This window comes from Gekko japonicus, unplaced genomic scaffold, assembly GCF_001447785.1.
Source record: "Gekko japonicus isolate JY-2015 unplaced genomic scaffold, Gekko_japonicus_V1.1 scaffold1595, whole genome shotgun sequence".
Taxonomy (NCBI): Eukaryota; Metazoa; Chordata; class Lepidosauria; order Squamata; family Gekkonidae; genus Gekko; species Gekko japonicus.
In genome coordinates this window covers 319,901-341,084 of record NW_015165866.1, presented here as the reverse complement: position 1 = coordinate 341,084, position 21,184 = coordinate 319,901, and the positions used below count along the sequence as shown (strand labels likewise).

Here is a 21,184-nt window from a genome sequence, read left to right as displayed (position 1 = left end):
ATTTTTTTACAAGCAGCATGAGTCCAGCAATATGAGACAATTGCTAGTCGTAGGTGCCTGCCACACGGCAGGGAAACCACGAGGCAAAGCGCGACTAAATAGAGCCGCTCCAACGTTGAGACGCTGTGGCGGGATCCCACGGATCCCCTGGCCGCGGCGCCTCTTCTCCCCGGCAAGAGCAGACACCGGGGAGGACGAGCCCGATGGGAGGGGGAGGCTGTCGAACTGCGCATGCCCGAGCATGCACAGTACGGCCGGGGGCCGGGATGCGGCGGCGCAAGGACGCACCACCGATCCCACGGCCGGCTTGGGGCGCTCCAGACGGTTGCAACCACCTAGATAGGTGGTTCGTTTTTGCAGCGGGGTATCGCCATTTGGGCCGGATCAGGGATGGAGACGGCACGCTCGCCAGATGTTGAGGTGGGATCACGGCCGTTTGCTCCGCCCCCGTTCCGTCCCGCTCCCGGCCCAAATGGGCTCGTATGAACAGGGCCACAGATTGCTGAATAAAAACAGTTAAAATGGCAGGGGGAGTTAAAAGGAGCTGTACGAGGTTTAGTTCCCTGCTGGTATTGACTTGAAAGGGGGATTGGAGATTAGGCAAATGACAACATTCCCTGTGCTCCCCCAAAACGATTTCAGTGCTGCATGCAAATAAAATAAAGGAGCGGGATTATCAGCACAGAATGAAATTGATATGAGATGTAAAGAGACAGAGTGGGACACTGGGATGGGAAGCCTAAAGCTTTGAAAACATTTTTCCCTTTAATGATTTACTGAATAATGGTTTTTGGGGGGCATTTTGGCAGTCCCTGGCAACCTAACATTCAAATGGCGGCTGAGCCACATGGACCTGCTGTGAACTGCCAAATTTAAGAAGGGCTTGGGATCGATCCATTTGGAGGAAGAGTGCAATCTACACAGGATAGGCTTTGAAAAACTGCAAAGATCACGACCAGTGTGCAGGATCAACTTAGAGAATCACAAAGAGAAAACCACGCAAATTTTCAAGGGAGGGCAGGAAATTAGCATTACAATGCAGCTGCACTAGGACATCTGTGAAAATGATAAGCAACTTCAAAACTCTGTTTTCCATACTGCAGAGCACTAGGGGATTCTCTGCTGTGTTATCAGCCACTGTGAGAAATGGGAAAGAGGCACACAATCTCATAATATGAGAGAACATGTTGAGTGTGCACAATGCATGGTAGAACCCACTGGCATTGTAAGCTGTGATCATTTGCAACGTGTGTGCGTGCGTGTCTGTGTGCATGCACCTGTGCAAAGTCAGCTGCAATTCTACCATGCTTTGCACAGGGCTGCAATTTGTATGGGGGGGGGGGGAGTCCTCTGGCCGAAGCTCTTGGAGAGCTTTTTTAGTCTTGTGCCACTAATTTGAAAAAATGGGGGGTAGTTTCAAAAAAAGTCTTCTCAATATCAGGTCTCCCCCTTTGCCTGTGTTATTTTCTGTTTCCTTTCATTCAATGAACTAATGCTAAAACGCATGCGCAAAACCTGAACCATGAGGATTTAAATGGAAGATGCTTTCTGTATCCTACTGCGCAGCTGCAATACAGCAATTGCATAATTTTTAAAAAAAACTTTGGGCACCCCCCTCACACATCACAAGTGATGTTCCACCCTGATTTAGAAAAATTGATTTTTAAAAATTGCAGCTGCAGAATAAATACACCAGTGGAAAAAGAATGGCTCATAAGGTGGGCACAGAATCTGAAGTCAAGATGAAAGGCTTACTGCTCTGAAAATCTGCAGTAAGGGGTGCATGCATAATGGTCCATAGCTGAGTAGCTAAGTGTGTCTTCCCCCTTTCCCCTTAACTTCAGCACATATTAATACTGCGATTAAATCAATCACATGGTATTTGGCCTGTAACAGAATATACCACAGCCATTTCTACAGGTGAGTAAAGTAAGTGGACACCAAAACTTCAAGGGTATAGAACATTCCACACCCTCACTGTAAAGATCCTTCTTCTATCTGCCATAGCTTTCACCTCACACAGTGTTGGAGTTTGAAGTAGGCCTTGAAAAGGACAATACAACTTGAGTAAAGTTGTTTGGTGTAGTGGTTAAGTGCATGAACTCTAATCTGGGAGAACCGGGTTTGATTCCCCACTCCTCCACTTCCAGCTGCTGGATGACCTTGGGCAAGCCATAGTTCTGACAAAAGCTGTCCTTGAAAGGGAAGTTCTTGAAAGAGCTCTCTCAGCCCCAACTACCTCACAGGGTATCTGTTGTGGGGAGGGGAGGGGAGGGGAGGGGAAGGGAAAGGAGTTTGTAAGCTGCTCTGAGACTCTGAAGGGTGGGGTATAAATCCAATCTCCTCCTCCTCCTCTTCTTCTTTGGCATAGAGGGCTTTTCAAAGGTCAAAGAAGTACTTTTAACTGTCCCTTTAAACCAATTGATTTGATATAAGGCAGGCTCAATAGGTTCATATCTCCTCAAATCTGTAAGGTGATAGGTATCTACATTCTGAGCAGGATAAAACTAACATTTGATCTTCAAGGGCAGCCCCATTTAGAACTCATTACAGTAGTCCAGCCTAGGTTTACCAAGGTCTGGCGGGGGATTCGTATTTCTTGCCAGGAGCCTTGCCGCGGGGATGGCTCCACGCGCTGCACCTGCCGTCGCCAGGATGTGACTCTCCGCGTCGCACTGGCAACAGGGCTGTTTGGAGTCACGTTGCCAGAGCGACGTGGAGCGTCACATCCTGGTGATGGTGGGTGCAGCACATGGAGCAGTCCCCGCGGCAAGGCTCCTGGCAAGAAATACGAATCCCCCGCTGGACCTTGGTAAGCCTAGTCCACCCTGGCTGTTACAGAATCACATAGATCAGCACATCAAGATGTCCTCTGTCCCTGCATGGATAGGCAGTGCCCATGTAACAAATTGATGAAAAGCACTTCTAGCTACCATGTTCACCTCCTTATCAAGCAGAGCCACATATAAAAGTTCTCCAGGTCATCAGATTGATTTAATTGGCATCATATTGACCTTCATTAACTGAGCTGGATAGTGTAATATTAACCCTGATGCTTTCTATCAAATCTTAGCGTTTAATTTTGAGATTTGGTCAACCAGCGTTCCAGGTGTTACAGAATAAGCAGGTATGTCCAACAGGTAGATCGCGATCTACCAGTAGATCACGGAGGGGTCAGAGGTAGATCACCAGCCCCATTTGGTCTCCTGGTTGCTGGACAGGTGTTTGGGGTTTTTTGATGATTTTTGGTGGTATTGGTGGTCTCTCTGTTTTGTTTTTGCTTATTTTGCTTACCAGTAAATGACAGAAGATGCATTATAAATGGGTGGGGGGCAGTAGGTTAAAATCTAATTTGAAACTTTATTTTCATGGTGGTAGATCACTGGCACTTTTGGCTGGAAAAAATAGATCACTACCTGTTCGAAGTTGGACATGCCTGGAATAAGGCATTGAAACTACGCAGAACTAGCTAAAATTGGCTGCACGTATTTAGTGAAAAATCATTGTGGTTTGTCGGAAAGCTTGAGGATGTGCAAAGGAAACAGCTCGGGGAAACCTAAAAATGCTCTCCCTCATGCTCTTGGGTAGTTCCTAGATCAATGCAGTCTTGCCCACAAAGTGAGGAAGAGAGGAGGACATCTTTGGGTGAGAAAATAACTTGTGTTGACCCCGTTTATGGCTGGATGGTACTACTTTAGAGTAGGGAATGGATTAAATGGGGTTTTTAAAGGTCATATCTACATCTCATAAAAACAATTATGTTCAGGACAGTTCAGAAGAAAAGTGTAGTGTATTCAGTTGCTAACATTGAATGCCTTTGTATGTGAACCAGCTCATTGCCATCGCATGTTAAGCTTCAGCCTGGGCTAGGATCCTAATGTAACCAATAGGAGCACTAGCCCAGGACGTGTCATCCAATCACCTTGCAGAGCGGGATCGCTTGTGATTGGCCCTTATCTCTCCAACCTTATAGGTTGTTATTTGTACAGTGGGTGTGGCTACATTAGCCGGGAATGTTTAAATACTGAGCAGCCAGTGTATATGTTGTTGGATGGGTTCTGGCTGGCGATTGTTGTACCGTGTTGGAGAAGTAACGAAGCCGAAGAATAAAAGCCGCATTCTTGCTGAATCACTCTCCGACTCTTTGTTAAATTCGCGACTTAACAAAAAGCACTTGGACCAGTTAATGATTGATGATCTTAAATGTTTCAAGTATAAACGTAAAAGTCCAGCATGAACTTGGACCTTGCTTGGCCTTCATCTCTAGTAGGTTCCCTCCCAGTGCCCTATCACACATTTCTCAGTTACCAGGTGTTTGTTTTCCTCTCCCTTTTGATTCCACATCCACAGTTCGCCTAGTCCTGCTTTAGTGAGGATTGGTGGAGAGGAGAGAGGATTCACTTCCAAGTTGCCAAGATGCCAGCCCGGATCATGGGTTTGAGAACTAGGAGAGTGCAGCCAGCGGTGGCCACTTTGCAGTGCAAAGGTTATTCTGACTGCCCTAGACTCTTGTGTGCTACATTTAAGGCATCGGTCATGGTGTACTTTCCATTCGTGGGTTTGCTTCTCTTCCATGGTGCTATAATAAGAGATTTCCCCCCCACACCTTTTCCAGAAGCACCCTAATGGCATGCTGTGACAGATGGCCTCTAGTTCTCCTCCGATGCAACTGCTGAAATATTTCAAAAGGGAATTAGATAGGCATATGGAGCAGAGGTCCATCAGTGGCTATTAGCCACAAGGTATAGATAGGGGCTCTGGGGCAAGTGATGCTCTGTCTTCGTGGTGCTTGGGGGGGGGTCAACAGTGGGAGGGCTTCTAATGTCCTGGCCCCACTGCTGGACCTCCTGATGGCACCTGGTATTTCTGGCCACTGTGTGACAGAGTGTTGGACTAGATGGGCCTTTGGCCTGATCCAACATTGGCGTCCCTTATGTTCTTATGTTCTTATTTTTATCCATTGACAGTCCCAAAACTAAGAAGAGCTTTTACTTTGGCAAGACTGAATGTTCTTCCCTTGGCGGTTTTGGAGGGCAGATATAATAGAGTATCATATTCTAATCGAACATGCAGATGCTCAAATGATGCAATCGAAACCATTGAACATATGATTAGGGAGTGCCCTATATTCAATGAGTTGAGGGCTAATTTAGTCACCCCTTTAATTAAAGATATGGAATTGCTACATGTGTGAGCCCAGGTGTCCTGGCTACCATCGGATACAAATGATCGTGTCACCTTCTCAGTGGCAAAATTCATAGGTGCAATAATCAAATACAAGAGAAATAATACTTTTAAAATATCTTCATGGTTCTAATTTCTGCTGAAGGTGATAGCTGTATGAGCAGTACTAGATAGATAGATAGATAGATAGATAGATAGATAGATAGATAGATAGATAGATAGATAGATAGATAGATAGATAGATAGATAGATAGCCAGCCTTCAGTTCTGCCTTCAGCATCCCAGCAAATCCCTGCCTACAGAGGGAGTAGGCAGATACTAAGGCCCAGTCTGCATATGCTATGTAAAGCAGTTTCATTCTGCAGTGGCACCAGCTTTCTTTTCCTTCCATTTGGCTCAGTATAAAAAGCTTGCTGTCTGCATCAGGATGCATGTGAGCGCATGTGAGAGGGGGGATGAGTGGTCTCCCAGGGGCACTGACAGGGCGGAAATGGCACCCATGACCCCCCCCCAGAAAGTAAACGGGGGTGACCTGGCGGAGGGGGAGGCAGAGGCAGGGCAGGAAAGATGGAACGACCTGGGTAAAAACACAAATCACCTGGCAGTTGCCAGGCAGGGTGTTCTGGGGACTGCCCCAGGAAATAACAAATGGTTCAAGGGTGGGCATGCTTCCAGCCAGCCACCCCCCCAAAAAAAATGATCACAGAAAAATGTTCCCTGGCTGCTTTTAAATGCAGACGAGTGGATTTTCAGCTAACTTGCTTCCTTTATGACAATTTGCGTATCTCCTTAGAGAAGATGGGGGGGGGGATTTGGCTCCAGTTGTCTGCTATTTGCTCACAGCGGCTCGAGGACAGGGAGGAGCAACTGGACCACCTTGAAACTGAATCCACATAATGTGGTAAGATGCCATAGTGACCTCGGAGTCACCACTAAAAGGCAATAAAATGATGCAGACAGCCAATGCTGAGACGAAACAGCAGGAGAGCAGAGGCTGTGAGGTGACTGAGGAGAATATCCCAAGAGACATGCCTGCGCTATTTCAGTGGGCTGAAATTACTGGGTTTAAGGAGGAGTCCAAATAAAACCGTTCTTTCTTTCTCTCTCTGACAGGAATAGCCTGTCAGTTCAGTAAAGCTGTGGGTGTGTGAATCTGTCACTGTTTTAAAGTGGAGTTCTGCTGTCCCTTGCTGTACTAACTTGTTGGTGGATATTGTAACTCTGTGTGCAAGAGGATCTGGGAGGGAAAGGGTTAAGCGAATTCTCTCTCCCAGGTACCCTTGGCAGCTGACCCGAACCCTCTCATCCATTAGATGTTGAGCCTCTTTGGCCCTTGTTTGCCTTCTGTTTCATCTTATATGGGACCTCTCTTCTTTTCTCTCTTATCTGAGCTTGGAGCTATAACCTTATTTGAAGTTACAAGTTCAAAACCTTTATTGGCATAGATCCTTATCTGAAGTTAATCTGTTCACAATAAGTTAAATGCACCTACATGAATGTGTCATGTAAGATATGCTTCTATTTTTGAAAGTAAAATTTCTTTCTCTTGCCGCCGCTGGAGTCAGATCATCTTTGTAATTGGTTTGGACAGCATTTTCCCTTAACTGGGAAACATGGGTCCCGGTCACATGGGCCTTAAAATGCGGGGGGGAGCGTGGCAGTTTGGCCCGGAGCAAAATAACGTGTGGCCGCCCAATCACAGGTCCCGTCAAGGTTCCATGGGTGGGGCGAGGTGGCGATCATACGACGATCCTGCAGCGTGGCAAAGAAGCGACGTGGCGTGATCTCACCAACGGCATGCGCGATTCTCTGGAGCAACAGAACTTTTGCTTTCCTCTTCATGCGCATGCGCCATTGGGTGCTTGTGTGCATCCTGTGGAGACTTGGGGGAAAAAACCAGTTTGTGACGGGACATGGGTGGGCACCGGATGCCACGGACTACCACCGGAAACGCGATCAGATGCCAGCCCTTGCCCCACGGTTTCCGTAAACTAGTACTTCGGAGGTACTAGTTTTTAACTCCGCATCTTCGGTGGGAAGCCTCGGGTTCGCCATGGGAGCTCTACGCTTCCCAGATGTTGCGTTGTGATTGCACCCGGAAAATCCGCCTATCATCCGTCTCAGTAGCGTGGCTAAAGCTCCGGGTGACCGCAGCCATGGAGGATCGGGGATACTCAGGGGTCATTTCATAGAAAAACAGGTGCAGGAGCTCATTAGCATAACTTATTAGCATAACTTATTTGCATACTGGAAGTGTGTCCAAAGATTAAGCTTAATGTTTAAAAAGGAATTGAAGTCTATGCTTAGCAGGTTTTTTCATTTAACCCAATACTCATTATGTTCCTTGTCTTCTCCACCAAACCACTGAACACTGAGCCTTTCTAAAGAAGAGACAATAAAGTTGTTTGTTTGCCTTGTGAAAGGGTGTGAATCATTCCAGAGTGTACAAGCAGGGCTCTAGTCGGGGGGGAGCTCTCAGGTACGGAGCTCCGGAAGAGAACCTCTAGGGGGCGGGGCAGTCACGTGGTGAAGCCCCGCCCCCTTCTTTACCCCGCCCTCTGCTTCGATCCTCATTCCGTTTGGGAATGAGGATGAAGCAGGAGGGTAAGTAGCCGGGCCTTCTGACACACTTCCGGTGATGTCAGGGGGTGTGGCCTTCTGTCACTTCCGGTGATGTCAGGGGGCGTGGCATATGCAAATAAGTTATGCTAATGAGTTATGCTAATGAGCTCCGGCAGCTCTTTTTCTACAACAAGACCCCTGTGTACAAGCATGTTGTGTCAAATAATCACCTCAGAAATCACCTCAGATTCTTATTCTGCCTCTCTGTGCTTCTTCTGTAATAGCAGCATGTAATCCGGCACAGTTATTTGTTAACATTGCCTACCTGACCCCTCACAACCAAGGCCATAATTGAAATTAACTCAGTCACTGCTCCTAGGAGGTGTGATGGAGTGAGTAGGGAGCTGAGAAAACACCTGGCTGTTATACAGGTATCTTAGGCCGATGCGGATGATATAGCCAAAGGCAGGTATAGCCAAAACGGTCAGGTGTAGGCAAAATGTACTCATGCTGCTCCCCTGTGTTTATGGGTCAGCCCAGAGCTTGCCAAAAAAATACCCAACATGCCCTCCATTCCATTCCAGATAAGTTTCTGATTCCCAAGGAAGAAATTATTTCCCTCTTGGAACATAATTCTACCCCCATCTGTACCCAAGAGGCTTTTCTCCTTCCACCTTTCTGAGAGATGATGGCTAGAGCATTTCGTATAGACCAGTTGCCTTACTTCTTTTTTAAAATCTATTTACAAAAGTAACCATATACCATTCCAGGTTCTTCAATACAGTTAAATAATATACAAAACAGTGTTAATGTTTTAACTAGTCTTCAAAACATTAACTAAAATATTTGTTATCTTACAGGTAAGTTTCCATAAGAAGAAGAAGAGATTGGATTTATACCCCACCCTTCACTACCCAAAGGAGTCTCAGAGCTGCTTACGAACTCCTTTCCCTTCCCCTGTAGGTGGGGCTGAGAGAGCTCTTGACAGAAACTGCTGTTTTTTCAAGAACAGTTATGCCCAAGGTCATCCAGCAGCTGCAAGTGGAGGAGTGGGGAATCAAACCTGGTTCTCCCAGATTAGAGTCCGCACACTTAACCACTACACCAAACTGGCTCATCAACCAAAGTAAAGTATATCAACAACTTAAATTCACTTTTAAAAGTATAATAAGGTTTTGTTTTATCTTTCCAGTAGTAAGCAAGCAATTTTCTAGCAACTGAAAGCAAAATTGAAATTGTCATATTTGTTCATTTAGTATGCTTCTCAAAATCCCAGTGCTTTAATATTACTGCCCCCAATGTAAGAGACAGGTTGTGATTTATAATCTATTTGATTTCATCTCAAATTTATGACCAATATTGTTGGACATAAGGGCAACTCTACCAACAATGCTTAAAGTCCGCATTTTTATGAACCTTCACTCTCCATGATAGGAGTTTCAGAGCTTTTTAAAATTTTTGCCGGAACTGTTGTTTAACAGGTTGTTTTTTTTTTAATTGAGGCAATTTCAGTTGTTTCTAAAATTCTCCATTCTGCTAATTGTGCATAGATTTTCTTATTACCTGTGTCTTTATGTTGTTGCTCTAAACAAGCTATTTTATTCAATAGTTCATTAATTTCATCTTGTTTTTGTTTTTTGAGATACGACGCTTTTGCTATCAATCTACCTCTTAATGGTCCCTGCCACACGGCAGGAAAAAATTGCTGTAATTGTTCTAATGTACTATTGTAACTAAGGAGCTTGTATGAATTTGTGTGATTCCGATTTTGTATGCCTGATGAAAAACCTTTAGTAAAGACAACATTTATTCTTAATCCTAGCGTGTTGTCTCACTTCCTGGGATATAGCGAGCGTCTCATTGGCCATCTGACCTCTGTATAGACTGGTATAGAACTTACGCACAGCCACAAACACCCAAACTTCCTTGGTAGATAACTTGGATTGGGTCTCCAGGAATTTCCTGGAGAAGTTGGCATAACAGAAGGGCCGGATGAGGAACGGGCGCACACTTCCCAGATGTTGCGGTGGGATTGCGCTCGTTTGCTGCGCCCCCGATCCGGCCCTCTCCCGGCCCAAAACCTCTCATGTGACCGGGGCCAATATTAATTTAAATGCATCCCAAACTATTATTGGATCTAATTCCTCATTCTCATTAAGCTCAAAATAATCTTTAATATTTTTTTGAGTTCTTGTTGTACTGTATCATTTTTTAAAATGGAGTTGTCCAAAGACCAATATCTGTCTTTTTTTGGGGGGGGGGAGTTTAAATTTGCTAGTATACAATCCACTGGGGAGTGGTCAGACCATCTACAGATGCTGATATTAGTTTCAATTATGTTTTCTGCTTTAATTTTTTTAAAGGAGGATACTAAATGATTCAATCTACTTATCAGAGAGTCTTGCTCTTTTTCTGGTAAATTCTTAAAGGATAACAGTAGATTTCCCCCCCACATCTTCTTCTGGCCACTCAAAAATCTCTGCTGCATTATCAAGTAGATGGTTGATGCGTGATGGTATTTGGTGTGCAATCGCAGCAGTAGCTTCCATCGGTGTTGGTAGGTTTGATGGTGTTGTTTGATCTATTAATAGAGAAGCAGTCTCATCTGCAGTCTTGCACCATGTTACTGTGGGTACTTCAGGGATCTTAATTTTCACTGTTAATGTTGGTTGAACTAATTTTTGTATTATGGTGTTTTTAAAATGTCTTTGAATTTTAATTCCCCGTTTATTAAGATCCACTTCACGGGAAAACATCTTTGCAGGAATTCTTCTCGAATGGAAATGTAATAAGAAACATTCACAACGCAGAGAGTCTGGAAGCCACTCAAAGTTTAGCAATGTCTATTATTGAAGGCTTAATTTTTAAGATATTCGTCAAGTGATGTTTTGTCCTCCATTTTGTAGACCAGTTGATCCGTCTTCCACAATACGGAAATATGTTGATTACTATTCCATTTGGGTTGAAAATCAGTTTTTGGAATTATCCTTTGTACCCCCAACATTTTTTTTCTGAATGGAGTTTTTTGTACTTTTGGACATAATCCTATCCTTGCCCTTTTCAAAATTGGTGTCTTTAAAAACATTTTTTTAAATAATGTTTTATTACTGAACATTTACAGGTGAACAAAAGGCGATAAAAAGATAATAAAAGTTATCTTACTATACATTATGCATACAGTATCTCTTCAAATACAGGGTTTGGAGGAATAATATCATTCTCCGATAAATAAAACATAACAGGTATCCACATATCCCAGAGCTGGGTTGAGCTCTTAGTTGGGTCTGTAGACTGTATACTCTCAGTCATTTTTGCCATTATTATATATTCCCAGGTTTTTTGGTGCCAGGTTTGTATTGATGGTTTCAATTTACTTTTACAAACTGATGCAATTGTTAATTTAGCAATTGTTAATAATGTGGCGATTAATTTTCTTTTTTCATTTCCAAATTGGGAATCAGGCCAAATATTTAGTAATACCGACTCTGGAGTACGTGGAATTTCGCAACCAGTGATCATTTTGATTTTAGCAATGATCATCTCCCAGAACAAAGTTAATGCAGAACAGTCCCACCAACAATGTAAATAAGATCCAACATGTTCCGAACATTTCCGGCATAGAGGATTATATGAACTGGTTATTAAGCTTAGTTTTTTCGGTGTATTGTACTGTCTTGTAATTAATTCCAATTACTGTAATTTAATTGTTATGACGTTTGAAGTGCACATAAACGAAGTCCAAATTTTCTCCCATTGTTCTGTTGAGATATTGGTGTTACAGACTTCCAACCAGTGCCTTTGGTAGTATAGTAGGGCTTTTGAGGTAACATCAAGTAAAAATTTGTATACCTTTGAGAGGAGTCCCCTGGTGTGTTGTTTTTTAAGAGATGTTCAAGTTGGTGTCATAGTTCTTAACGGGGCTTTTTTTGTAGAAAAAGCCCAGCAGGAACTCATTAGCATAATAGGCCACACCAACAGAAACTCATTAGCATATTAGGCCACACCCGACAGCACAGCTCATTGGCATATTAGGCCACACCCCATGTTACCAGACATGTGCTCACCCAGCCACACCCACCTTTTGCTTCTTATTCTGTTTACCTTGTTTCTTGTCCAAACTCAGGGCCTTTTTTTGTAGCAGGAACTCCTTTGCATGTTAGGCCACACACCCCTAATGTAGCCAGTCCTAATGAGTTTCTGCTGTTGGGTGTGGCCTATTATGCTAATGCGTTCCTGTTGGGCGTGGCCAACTTGGAAGCCAGCCGGAACTCTGTTCCTGTGCGTTCCTGCCCAAAAATAGCCCTGGTTCTTAATATGTTCTACATTGTCAGCAGTCCCTGCTTGCTGATTTGTTGTAAAAGGCTCTAAGCTCTTATGTAGCTTCTGTATCCAATCCGTAATATTTTCAAGTCGGAGTTGTTGCTGTGATAACTTATAAAATCCAATTCTGTGTTGCCTATGGATAGCAATCCTAGTTCCAGATCAGATGGGGACCTTTGATCTTTTCCATGATCAGACTTTAAGACTCTGTAGACTGCCCTCCCCTTCTATATCTGTTTCCAGGCAGGCGTATCTATTTTGCACTTTTACTGTGGAGAAGAAATCCTCCAATCTAGATTGCTTATTCGGTGGGAGGGGGGTCTTTCTTCCCCCTAAGGACACATTCCCCCCCCCCCATCGTTGGAACAGATTAAACAGCTAGTGGTGGCTCAGTAGTTAAGATGCTGAACTACACACCGGAAGATTAGTAGTTCAGCCGTTCGAGACCCGAGTGCCGCGTGATGGAGTGAGCTCCCATCTCTGGTCCCAGCTCCTGACAGCCTAGCAATTCGAAAGCAAAAAATTGCAAGTAGAGAAATAGGTACTGCTTTGGTGGGAAGGTAACAGCGTTCCGTGTGCCTCAGCATCTAGTCATGCCGGCCACATGACCACGGAAATGTCTTCGGACAGCGCTGGCTCTTCGGCTTGGAAACGGAGATGAGCACCACACCCTAGAGTCGGATTCGACTGGCTTTTGTGCAAGGGAAACCTTTACCTTTACTATATGAGTTAGGGGTCACTCCACTCCTTTTATTTTGGTTCCCTTCTTTTCTCAGTTTATACTTTATTTTTATTAACCCCCCTCAGGTCGATTCAACAGTAGGATTTTTGTTCTCCAAGAGTTATATATTGATCATTCCAGAGGAAAACTTTTAAAACTTTTTTGGTAGCCACAAGGGTACTGTCTTAATTAATCTGTTGCAGCTGTAGCCATTTCCAGCATTACTGGGGTGTTAATTAAACAAACAAACAAACATCACTATGCAGGACACCATTCTAACAAAAAAATATCTTAAACTCCTTATCCAACATACTGTCTCTTCAAAAAATAAATCCAGTTGAAAAAAAAAATACTTAATAAGGCTGCTGCCAACAAAACCAAAGTAATAAATTCCAGGCTCCAAGAAGCTGACAGTTAACAATTTACAGCCACTAAGTTTATATTTGACCTTGATTGTGGGTTTATCAGTTGCCTCACTTCTGAGACCCGTAGAATTCCAGTCCCAATGTGTATGATGTCCCATCATTACTTGAACCCATGATACCCATTTTGATGCAGGAAGTGTATTGGGCAGCCTCACATGTGATATTTTTCCTCCGCTGGAATTGCAGCACAAATGTCTACTTTGGTGTAACTGGCTCGGTTCAGACACAGCATGAACCCATCGTTCTGGGGTGAATATTTTATGGTTTTAAAAGTCTGATCTTATCGTTCTATAACCGTTGTTGTAACCCGCCCTGAGCCCGTCCGCGGGAAGGGCAGGATAGATATTGACCCAAATAAATAAATATATTTGAAATGAAATCTGATTAGTCTGTGAAATGAGAACTCGACTTGCAGACGATCGCTCGATGTGGTTTGTTTCCGCAAATGCCCATATCAGTGCTTTCAGCCTTTCCACAACCTCCTGTGAAGACTAGGTTGGTATCATGGCTTGCGCTGTGACACCCCCTTGTGGACCAATACCTGTCATGTCACGGACAGCCTTTGCAACACCCTTAGCATTAGTGAAGGCTGACCCCATTGCAAAGATTCTGCCGTATCTGCACGGAGGCCAACTATTCGATGTAGCGTCAGGAAGGTATTCATCTGTGCCAGATGAAGTTTTCATTGAAGAGCACCAGCCTTTATCCCTAATGGTTTTGTTCCTATGGCTTCAATTTCAATGTTATTATGCAAATAAGTGCTTTCAAGTCCAACCAACATGGTGACCCCAGCAGAAGAAGAAGAAGAAGAAGAGAGAAGAGATTGGACTTATACCCCGCCCTTCACTCAGAGTCTCAGAGTGGCTTACAAACTCCTTTCCCCTCCCCACAACAAAACAACCTGTGAGGTAGGTGGGGCTGAGAGAGCTCTGAGAGAACTGTCCTTGAGAGAACAGCTCTGACAGAACTACGGCTTGCCCAAGGTCATCCAGCAGCTGCAAGTGGAGGAGTGGAGAATCAAACCCGGTTCTCCCAGATTAGTGTCCACAAACTTAACCAGTACACCAAACTGGGGCTTTAAAGGTGTGTGAGAAACATAAGAGGTTTGCCATTGTTTCCTCTGTGGAGTCTTCCTTGGTGGTCTCCCATCCAAATACCAGCTGGCTTAGTTTATGAGATCTGATGAAATCAGGCCTATGTCATACCGTTCTACATCCTAAATTCCAATATTAGAAGTCTACATTTGGTACTGGTATATAAAGAATAACATTACCCAGATGTACCCAAATTATTTTGTTAGATCTTTGCAATAGTTACAGCCAGAGGTCAATTCGGGGGGATCGCGGGGGATTGCAGTTCCCCCGGGTGAGGTGCGGGGGGCGGGGCACACGATGAAGCCCCGCCCCCTGCTTCCGGCCACCCCGCTTCCAGCCCTCATTCAACCCAACTGCGCCAGATAGTGAGGTTTTCCCTACTGGAGAACTTAGCTCCTAGGGACGGGACGGCTACAGCGCGCAGCTTGTGCCGATCCCGTGCGAGTTGTCCTCAGCTCGCTTCGGGGGAGGGAGAATATTACGGGCGCAGCCTCTTGGCTGGGCACCGAAGTCGGGGAGCGTTTTAAGGAGACAGGGGTTTATATGTTCCTGCGTGTATGTAGTGCTTGTGCAACTGGGGGTCCCTAACCAGGTCCTCTTCGTAGTCGCGCCTCGGTGTCCACCCACAACGATAGGATCGGAGCGCGAAACCGAGGATGCTCCTGGGTTTAGAGGGAAAGGGGTAGAAATCCCTCCCGCAGTACAGATGCCACTAAAGGCCAAGCACGCAGACGGAAACCTCTCACACTTCCCTACGCTAGAGCGTCCAAACGACCAGATCGTTTCTCCACGTTTTGGGTCCTTCGGAACCAAATGGTTGGGTACTGGTTCCGAGGGGTCCAAAGGTCGCCTCACACGGGGCACCAGATCTGTTATGCCAACTTCTCCAGGAAATTCCTGGAGACCCAATCCAAGTTATCTACCAAGGAAAATTGGGTGTTTGTGGCTGTGCGTAAGTTCTATACCAGTCTATACAGAGGTCGGATGGCGAATGAGACGCTCGGCTATATCCCAGGAAGTGAGACAACACGCTAGTCCTTAAATAAATGTTGTCTTTACTAAAGGTTTTTCATCAGGCATACAAAATCGGAATCACACAAATTCATACAAGCTCCTTAGTTACAATAGTACATTAGAACAATTACAGCATAGAAAATAACAAAAGCATCAAAATGGGGATGACACAATGGGGCACGGCTATACTCATCTGAGGTCCAGCTGAGGAAGAACTCTCCTCCTTGGAACGCTGGGCAGCCGAAATGCAGCAGCTTGTGAACTCCAAGGCACACAGGTAGGACCAGCCAAACCACGTGTGAGCTCTCTGGGTCGCGACTCCGGAGAACTTAGGTAGTAGAGTCACTTGTAGCACCTTAGTGCACTGCTATGGGGAGGGTGGGTTAACCAGAGAGACAAAGGAGAGTTTCTCCTTAAATAAACTCTTTTTGGGGCATGTGCTATCCAGCCATAAACTATCAAACCCGTCCTCTAAACTATCACTACTGGATGAAGAGGGGGTGACGAGGGGATGACGCTCTCCTGAGGGGTGGTGGCAATATGCAGATCCTACTCCTACATCAAAGGTGCCTTTTGGCAAGGTGTGAATCTTCCGTTCCCATGGACACCCTCTTGATTTGCAGATCTGGTTCCTGCTCCAAAGCCATAAACGCTATTGTCTTTAGATCTCCAAACCAGATTAAGGGAGTAGGGTCACTTGCTCTTTCCATTCCAGGAATGCCGGGGTTCGCTGGGGATTTTCCACAGCTCTCCAAGTGGGTGCAATGGCGCGGTGTCTTCTCCATCCCACAGAGTCATGGGATACATTCCAGGGACGCACATGGTCCGTATGTGCAACGGCAGGCCCAGGCCAGCCTATTTCTAGGCAAGCATGAGATGCAGAACAAAGCAACACACAACATACAGCAATCCCTGAATACATATTGCATAGGTATTCATGCTAGAGACACACATAAGCAGCATCACCACTATACAGAAATACAAACATAAGCTCATATCGTTACACCCTCGTGTACATGTATCTTATGAAAAAGAAGCAGGTGGAGATTGGTGGTGAATTAAGTGAACTTGGTTGTTACCATAGTTCTAGACAGCTGCATTGTCTGAACATAAGAAACCAGCTTTTCTCTAGGAATTGAATGACACATGAAAGGAGGCCAAAATCTGGAGCTAAACTCTGAGCTATCTTATGGGTCTTTGCAGACTGGCATATGGGACATTAAGGTTTGTGACAATTCCACAGAGGTTATTGACCTGAAATGTCCTTGGTAAGCACAGCACGAAGGTGCAGAAGACCTCATACAGATGGGGAATTAGTAAGTTCTGCACTAAGAGCGTGGCAAAGCGCACAACTTGAAGGGTGGTGGAGCGGAAGAAAACCCAGCTGTAGGGGTAAGGTCCACATTTTCTGAAGATATCCCTGGGGCTGGCTGGAAAGTGAATCTCTGCAGAAGGCTTGTGAAGAATAAAAAAAGCTCCATTTTGGCAAGGGTCTCACCAGCACACATTCGCCGACCTGTGATAATGAAGAAGCAGAAAGGGAGCCCCCATTTACTGAATTTCCTTATAAACATTTTGTATTATGCTAGCACCTTGAACCACCTGAATCTAATAGCAGCTCTTCAACAATTTCAGGAAGAAGTGCCGTTGTTCTGCCAGAAATGCTGAAGAGTTACCATTGGATTTAGGGATGACCTCATTCCTTGGCTCCTCCTCCTCTGACAGCCATTTTGTAGTTGTGACCACCACCTTGTGTCCAAATTCCAAAGGGACCTGCAATCTCAAAAAGGTTCAGGACTCCTGAATTAAATACACGCTATATAAAATGTGTTACCTGCAGAGAAAGGCAGGAAGGCATCTCTTTTGGCAAACTTCCCTTCGGAATCAAGGAAGTGCTCAGGATAGAATGTAAAGGGCTTTTCCCACTCAGATTCATCGTACAGCGCAGAGTACAGTAATGGGACAATATGTGTTCCCTGCAAAGGCAAAGCAGTGAAGTTGTTGAAGAAAATGAAAATTGCCCATCAAGCACATTAACTATCCTTCAAAGAAAATGCCACCCAACCAGGGCTGCTCCTCCTCCTCCTTCTTGGAAAAAGAGGTGCCAGAACTCTCAAGAGGGAAATAAAGTTTTCTAACCGTATACTGAAAACTCAAGAGTTTTGAAACATTTTAAAAAGAATTCTGTAGAAGAGATTCCGGAACTCTGTTCCGGCGCGTTCCCCCAGGAAAAAAAGTCCTGCACCCCACCTACTTATATGAGAATTCAAGAGCAAGGAAAGCAAGCGAAGAAGCTGATTTTGACGGACAACATTTCAATGTTTGGGAAACCATGATCCAGCTAAAAGCACGACCCAGCTAAAGATATCGTTTAGATCCCTAAATTTCAATAAAACACACCTCCGGAATTTACAGCGAACCGAATACATCTTCTATTTCACACAACGAAAAGCAAACTTTTGACAGGTAACAAATCTCTCCTTATATATAATTGAATAGTGGGTGCCGAAGTTCTAATTCTAAAATGCACTCCCTTAGTGTATGGCTGATGGCACTGCTCCTCAGCATATATCGCCACCAATCAGAAGGCAAAGCCCGGGTCCCGCCCACACCACAACTGCTGCAACAACCTGGTCTTTTGCATATGGAAGCTGATTGGACTTCAGTCCATTCCACACCTCAAACTCCCCCCCCCCGCAAGGCAGTTGGAATGTCAGTTGCATATGGAACCTGCTGTATTCTGGTGGTGTGCAGGTCCCAAATTCATGTTTTAAAAGCAGACTGACACTGTTTGCCCAAAGCCAGAGCACTCTCCCAGAGCCTCTTTCTAGATCCCATTGTATTTATTTCCACAACGGGCCTTATTTCTAGTTGATAAATAAGCCGTAGTCAACTGCCCTAAAGTTGTTGTACCGTAAAGCAATAGATAAGATTGACTACCTTTGGGATGAAGTAGCCCTTAAGGGTGACATCTGCAGTGGTTTCATGCGGCATACTGGCAGGGAAAATATTAGCAAACCTCTGGACTTCGTGGATTACCGCATTTGTATACGGCAGCTGTGATCGATGTTCAATCCGCGGCTGAGCAGATCCAATCACCTCTGTAATTTCTTTTTGGGCCTTTTCTGAGGAAACAGAACATTCCTTCCTATGAAAACAAAGTATACGGCTTAATATTGTTCCCTACGAGTCCTGAGGCCACGGTAATCACGATGAATGGTTCTCACAGGCTGGTCAGCAGATGAGAGTCGGAAAACTAAAACAAAAATGTGAATACTTCTGATGGATGGGGGTACCACTTCGGGTAGCACTGTGTAGTAGCTAGAGTTTTGGACTAGGATTCGGGGTGACGGGGCTTCAGATCTTCACTGGGTGACCTTGGGCACTTACTGGGTGACCTTGGACCAGTGTTCCCTCTAAACTGAGTGAGTGTGACCTAGCTTGCAGTTTTTTAGCCTCCGGCTCACACATTTTTGTCTCGGCTCAGGAAGGAGGGCTCCAAAGCAAAGAAGAAGAAGAAGAGATTGGATTTATACCCCGCCCTTCACTACCCAAAGGTGTCTCAGAGCGGCTTACAAACTCCTTTCCGTTCCCCTCCCCACAACAGACACCCTGTGAGGTAGGCGGGGCTGAGAGGGCTCTGACAGAGGACTGCCCATGAGAGAACAGCTTTGAGAAAACTTGTGACTCACCCAAGGTCACGCCAGCAGCTGGTGCAAGTGGAGGAGTGGGGAATCAACTCCAGTTCTCCGAGATTAGAGTCCGCGCACTTAACCACTACACCAAACTGGCTCTCAAAGTAATTTATGCAGTAGCCAAATCACTCACTCGCAACTTTAGCTCACAAAGTAGATTTTTTTTGCTCACAAGACTTCACAGCTTAGAAGGAGCATTGCCTTGGGCACATCAATATTCTCAGCCTGAGTGCCCCGGCCTGGATAGCCCAGGCCAGCCCGATCTCATCAGATCTTGGAAGCTAAGCAGGGTCGACTCTGGCAAGTACTTGGATGGGAGACCTCCTTGGAATACCAGCAGTCGGGAGGCGGGGTCAGGCTTTATTCAGCCACCCCTCTGACTATCCTCCAGACCCCCAGTAGGGGTCAGTCCAGGGCCACCCACCAAGGAAGACTCTGCAAGGGAAGGCCATGGCAAACCACCTCTGGTTCTCACTTCCCTTGAATGAAAGCCCCTTTGCTGGAGTTGCCGCAGGGGCAGATTCACCACAAAGCAGACTAAGCACGTGCTTAGGGCACCAGGGCCAAAGGGGGCACCACAAAGTTGGGGAAAGGGTGAAAAGCTTAGTTTGTACAGTATATTGTGTTATCCTATGAATAAATTTTTGTATTGCTGCAACCTGTGTTGTATATCTGGTCAACAACTAAAATGGACTGGGTCAGTGTGGAAAGGAGGGGGGCACCAAGATGGGTCAGTGCATAAGGCACCAGTGAGAGCCAGTTTGGTGCAGTGGTTAACTGTGCGGACTCTAATCTGGGAGAACCGGGTTTGATTCCCCACTCCTCCACTCGCACCTGCTGATGTGACCTTGGGTCAGTCACAAGCTCTGGCAAGGCTGTTCCTGAAAGAGCAGTTTGTGTCAGAGTTCTCTCAGCCCCACCCACCTCACAGGGTGTCTGTTGTGGGGAGAGGAAGGGAAAGGAGTTTGTAAGCTGCTCTGAGACTCCAAGTGAAGGGTGGGGTATAAATCCAATCTCTTTCTCCTCCTCCTCTTCCTCCTCCACTTGCAGACCTTGGGCAAGCCAGAGTTCTGTCAGAGCTATTCTTGCAAGGGCAGTTCTCAAAAGAGCTCTCTCAGCCCTGCCTACCTCCCAGGGTGTCTGTTGTGGGGAGGGGAAGGGAAAGGAGTTTGTAAGCCTCTCTGAGACTCCTCTGGGTAGTGAAGGGCGGGGTATAAATCCAATCTCCTCTTTGTCGACTTTTACCTCATAGGGTGTCTGTTGTGGGGAGGGGAAGGGAAAGGAGTTTGTAAGCCGCTCTGAGACTCCAAGTGAAGGGCAGGGTATACATCCAATCTCTTCTTCTTCTTCTCTTCTAATCCACCCCTGGGTTGTCGTAAGTCAGCTGGGACTTCATGGCACTTTATACACAAACACACACACACACAACTTGTGCATATGGGATACAAAGTAGAAGGCAGCCGTTTTAAAACCTGGCCTTTTGTATTTTCCCTCATTTTCCCCCCTCTATCTCTGCATATACTGAAATAGTAGAAACAAATGACTGCAAAGCGCTTACTCTGGATTTCAGGATACCTCGTCATTAGCAAGGGGCCCCAGCACAATGTAGTTGAAACGGGTGACATGCCGGCACAAAATAAGTGACTCACGAGAACCGCTAGGTTGTCATCATGGAAAAATCCATTAATCTTATTTTTCTTATCCTGTGAGAGAGGAAGGAGAGAAATGATTGAAGTGGAATGGGTTAAGAGAAATACATCTTGCCCTGATATGGACAGCCCAGGCCAGCCCGACCTCGTCAGATCTCGGAAGTTAAGCAGACAAGCACTTGGAAGGGAGACCTCCAAGGAATACCTGGGTTGGGAGGCTGGGGCAGGCTTTTTCAAGCCGCTACTCTGAATGCCTTCCATTCCCCCAGTAGGGTAACCAGAAGTCAGCTATAACTTCCAGGTGCGGGCACACACAGACACACACAAATACAAAAATACCAAGAAGGAAGGAAGGAAGGAAGGAAGGAAGGAAGGAAGGAAGGAAGGAATCTTCACATGCCTAAGCAAACACTTGGGGACATCACAATATCAACAGAGACGGGACAATCCAAGAAAACCTACAGTCAAGTCAAGGCAATTTTCAGGCAGCTTAAAGAAGGAAACAAGATTTCCCAAGAAA

At 45.4% G+C, this 21,184-nt stretch overlaps 1 protein-coding gene across 1 annotated transcript in view; it reads right to left on the bottom strand.

The window, feature by feature from the left end:
• Positions 1-16,648: 16,648 nt before the first annotated feature.
• LOC107110459 (cytochrome P450 2K1-like) overlaps positions 16,649-21,184 on the bottom strand; it is a 17,610-nt gene continuing 13,074 nt past the window's right edge. The window contains exons 6-9 of the mRNA XM_015411246.1: positions 20,574-20,718; positions 18,261-18,445; positions 17,155-17,296; positions 16,649-16,836 (exon numbers count right to left, since the gene is read on the bottom strand). Coding sequence (XP_015266732.1) covers positions 16,649-16,836; positions 17,155-17,296; positions 18,261-18,445; positions 20,574-20,718 — 660 coding nt within the window. The remainder of the gene's footprint in view (positions 16,837-17,154; positions 17,297-18,260; positions 18,446-20,573; positions 20,719-21,184) is intronic.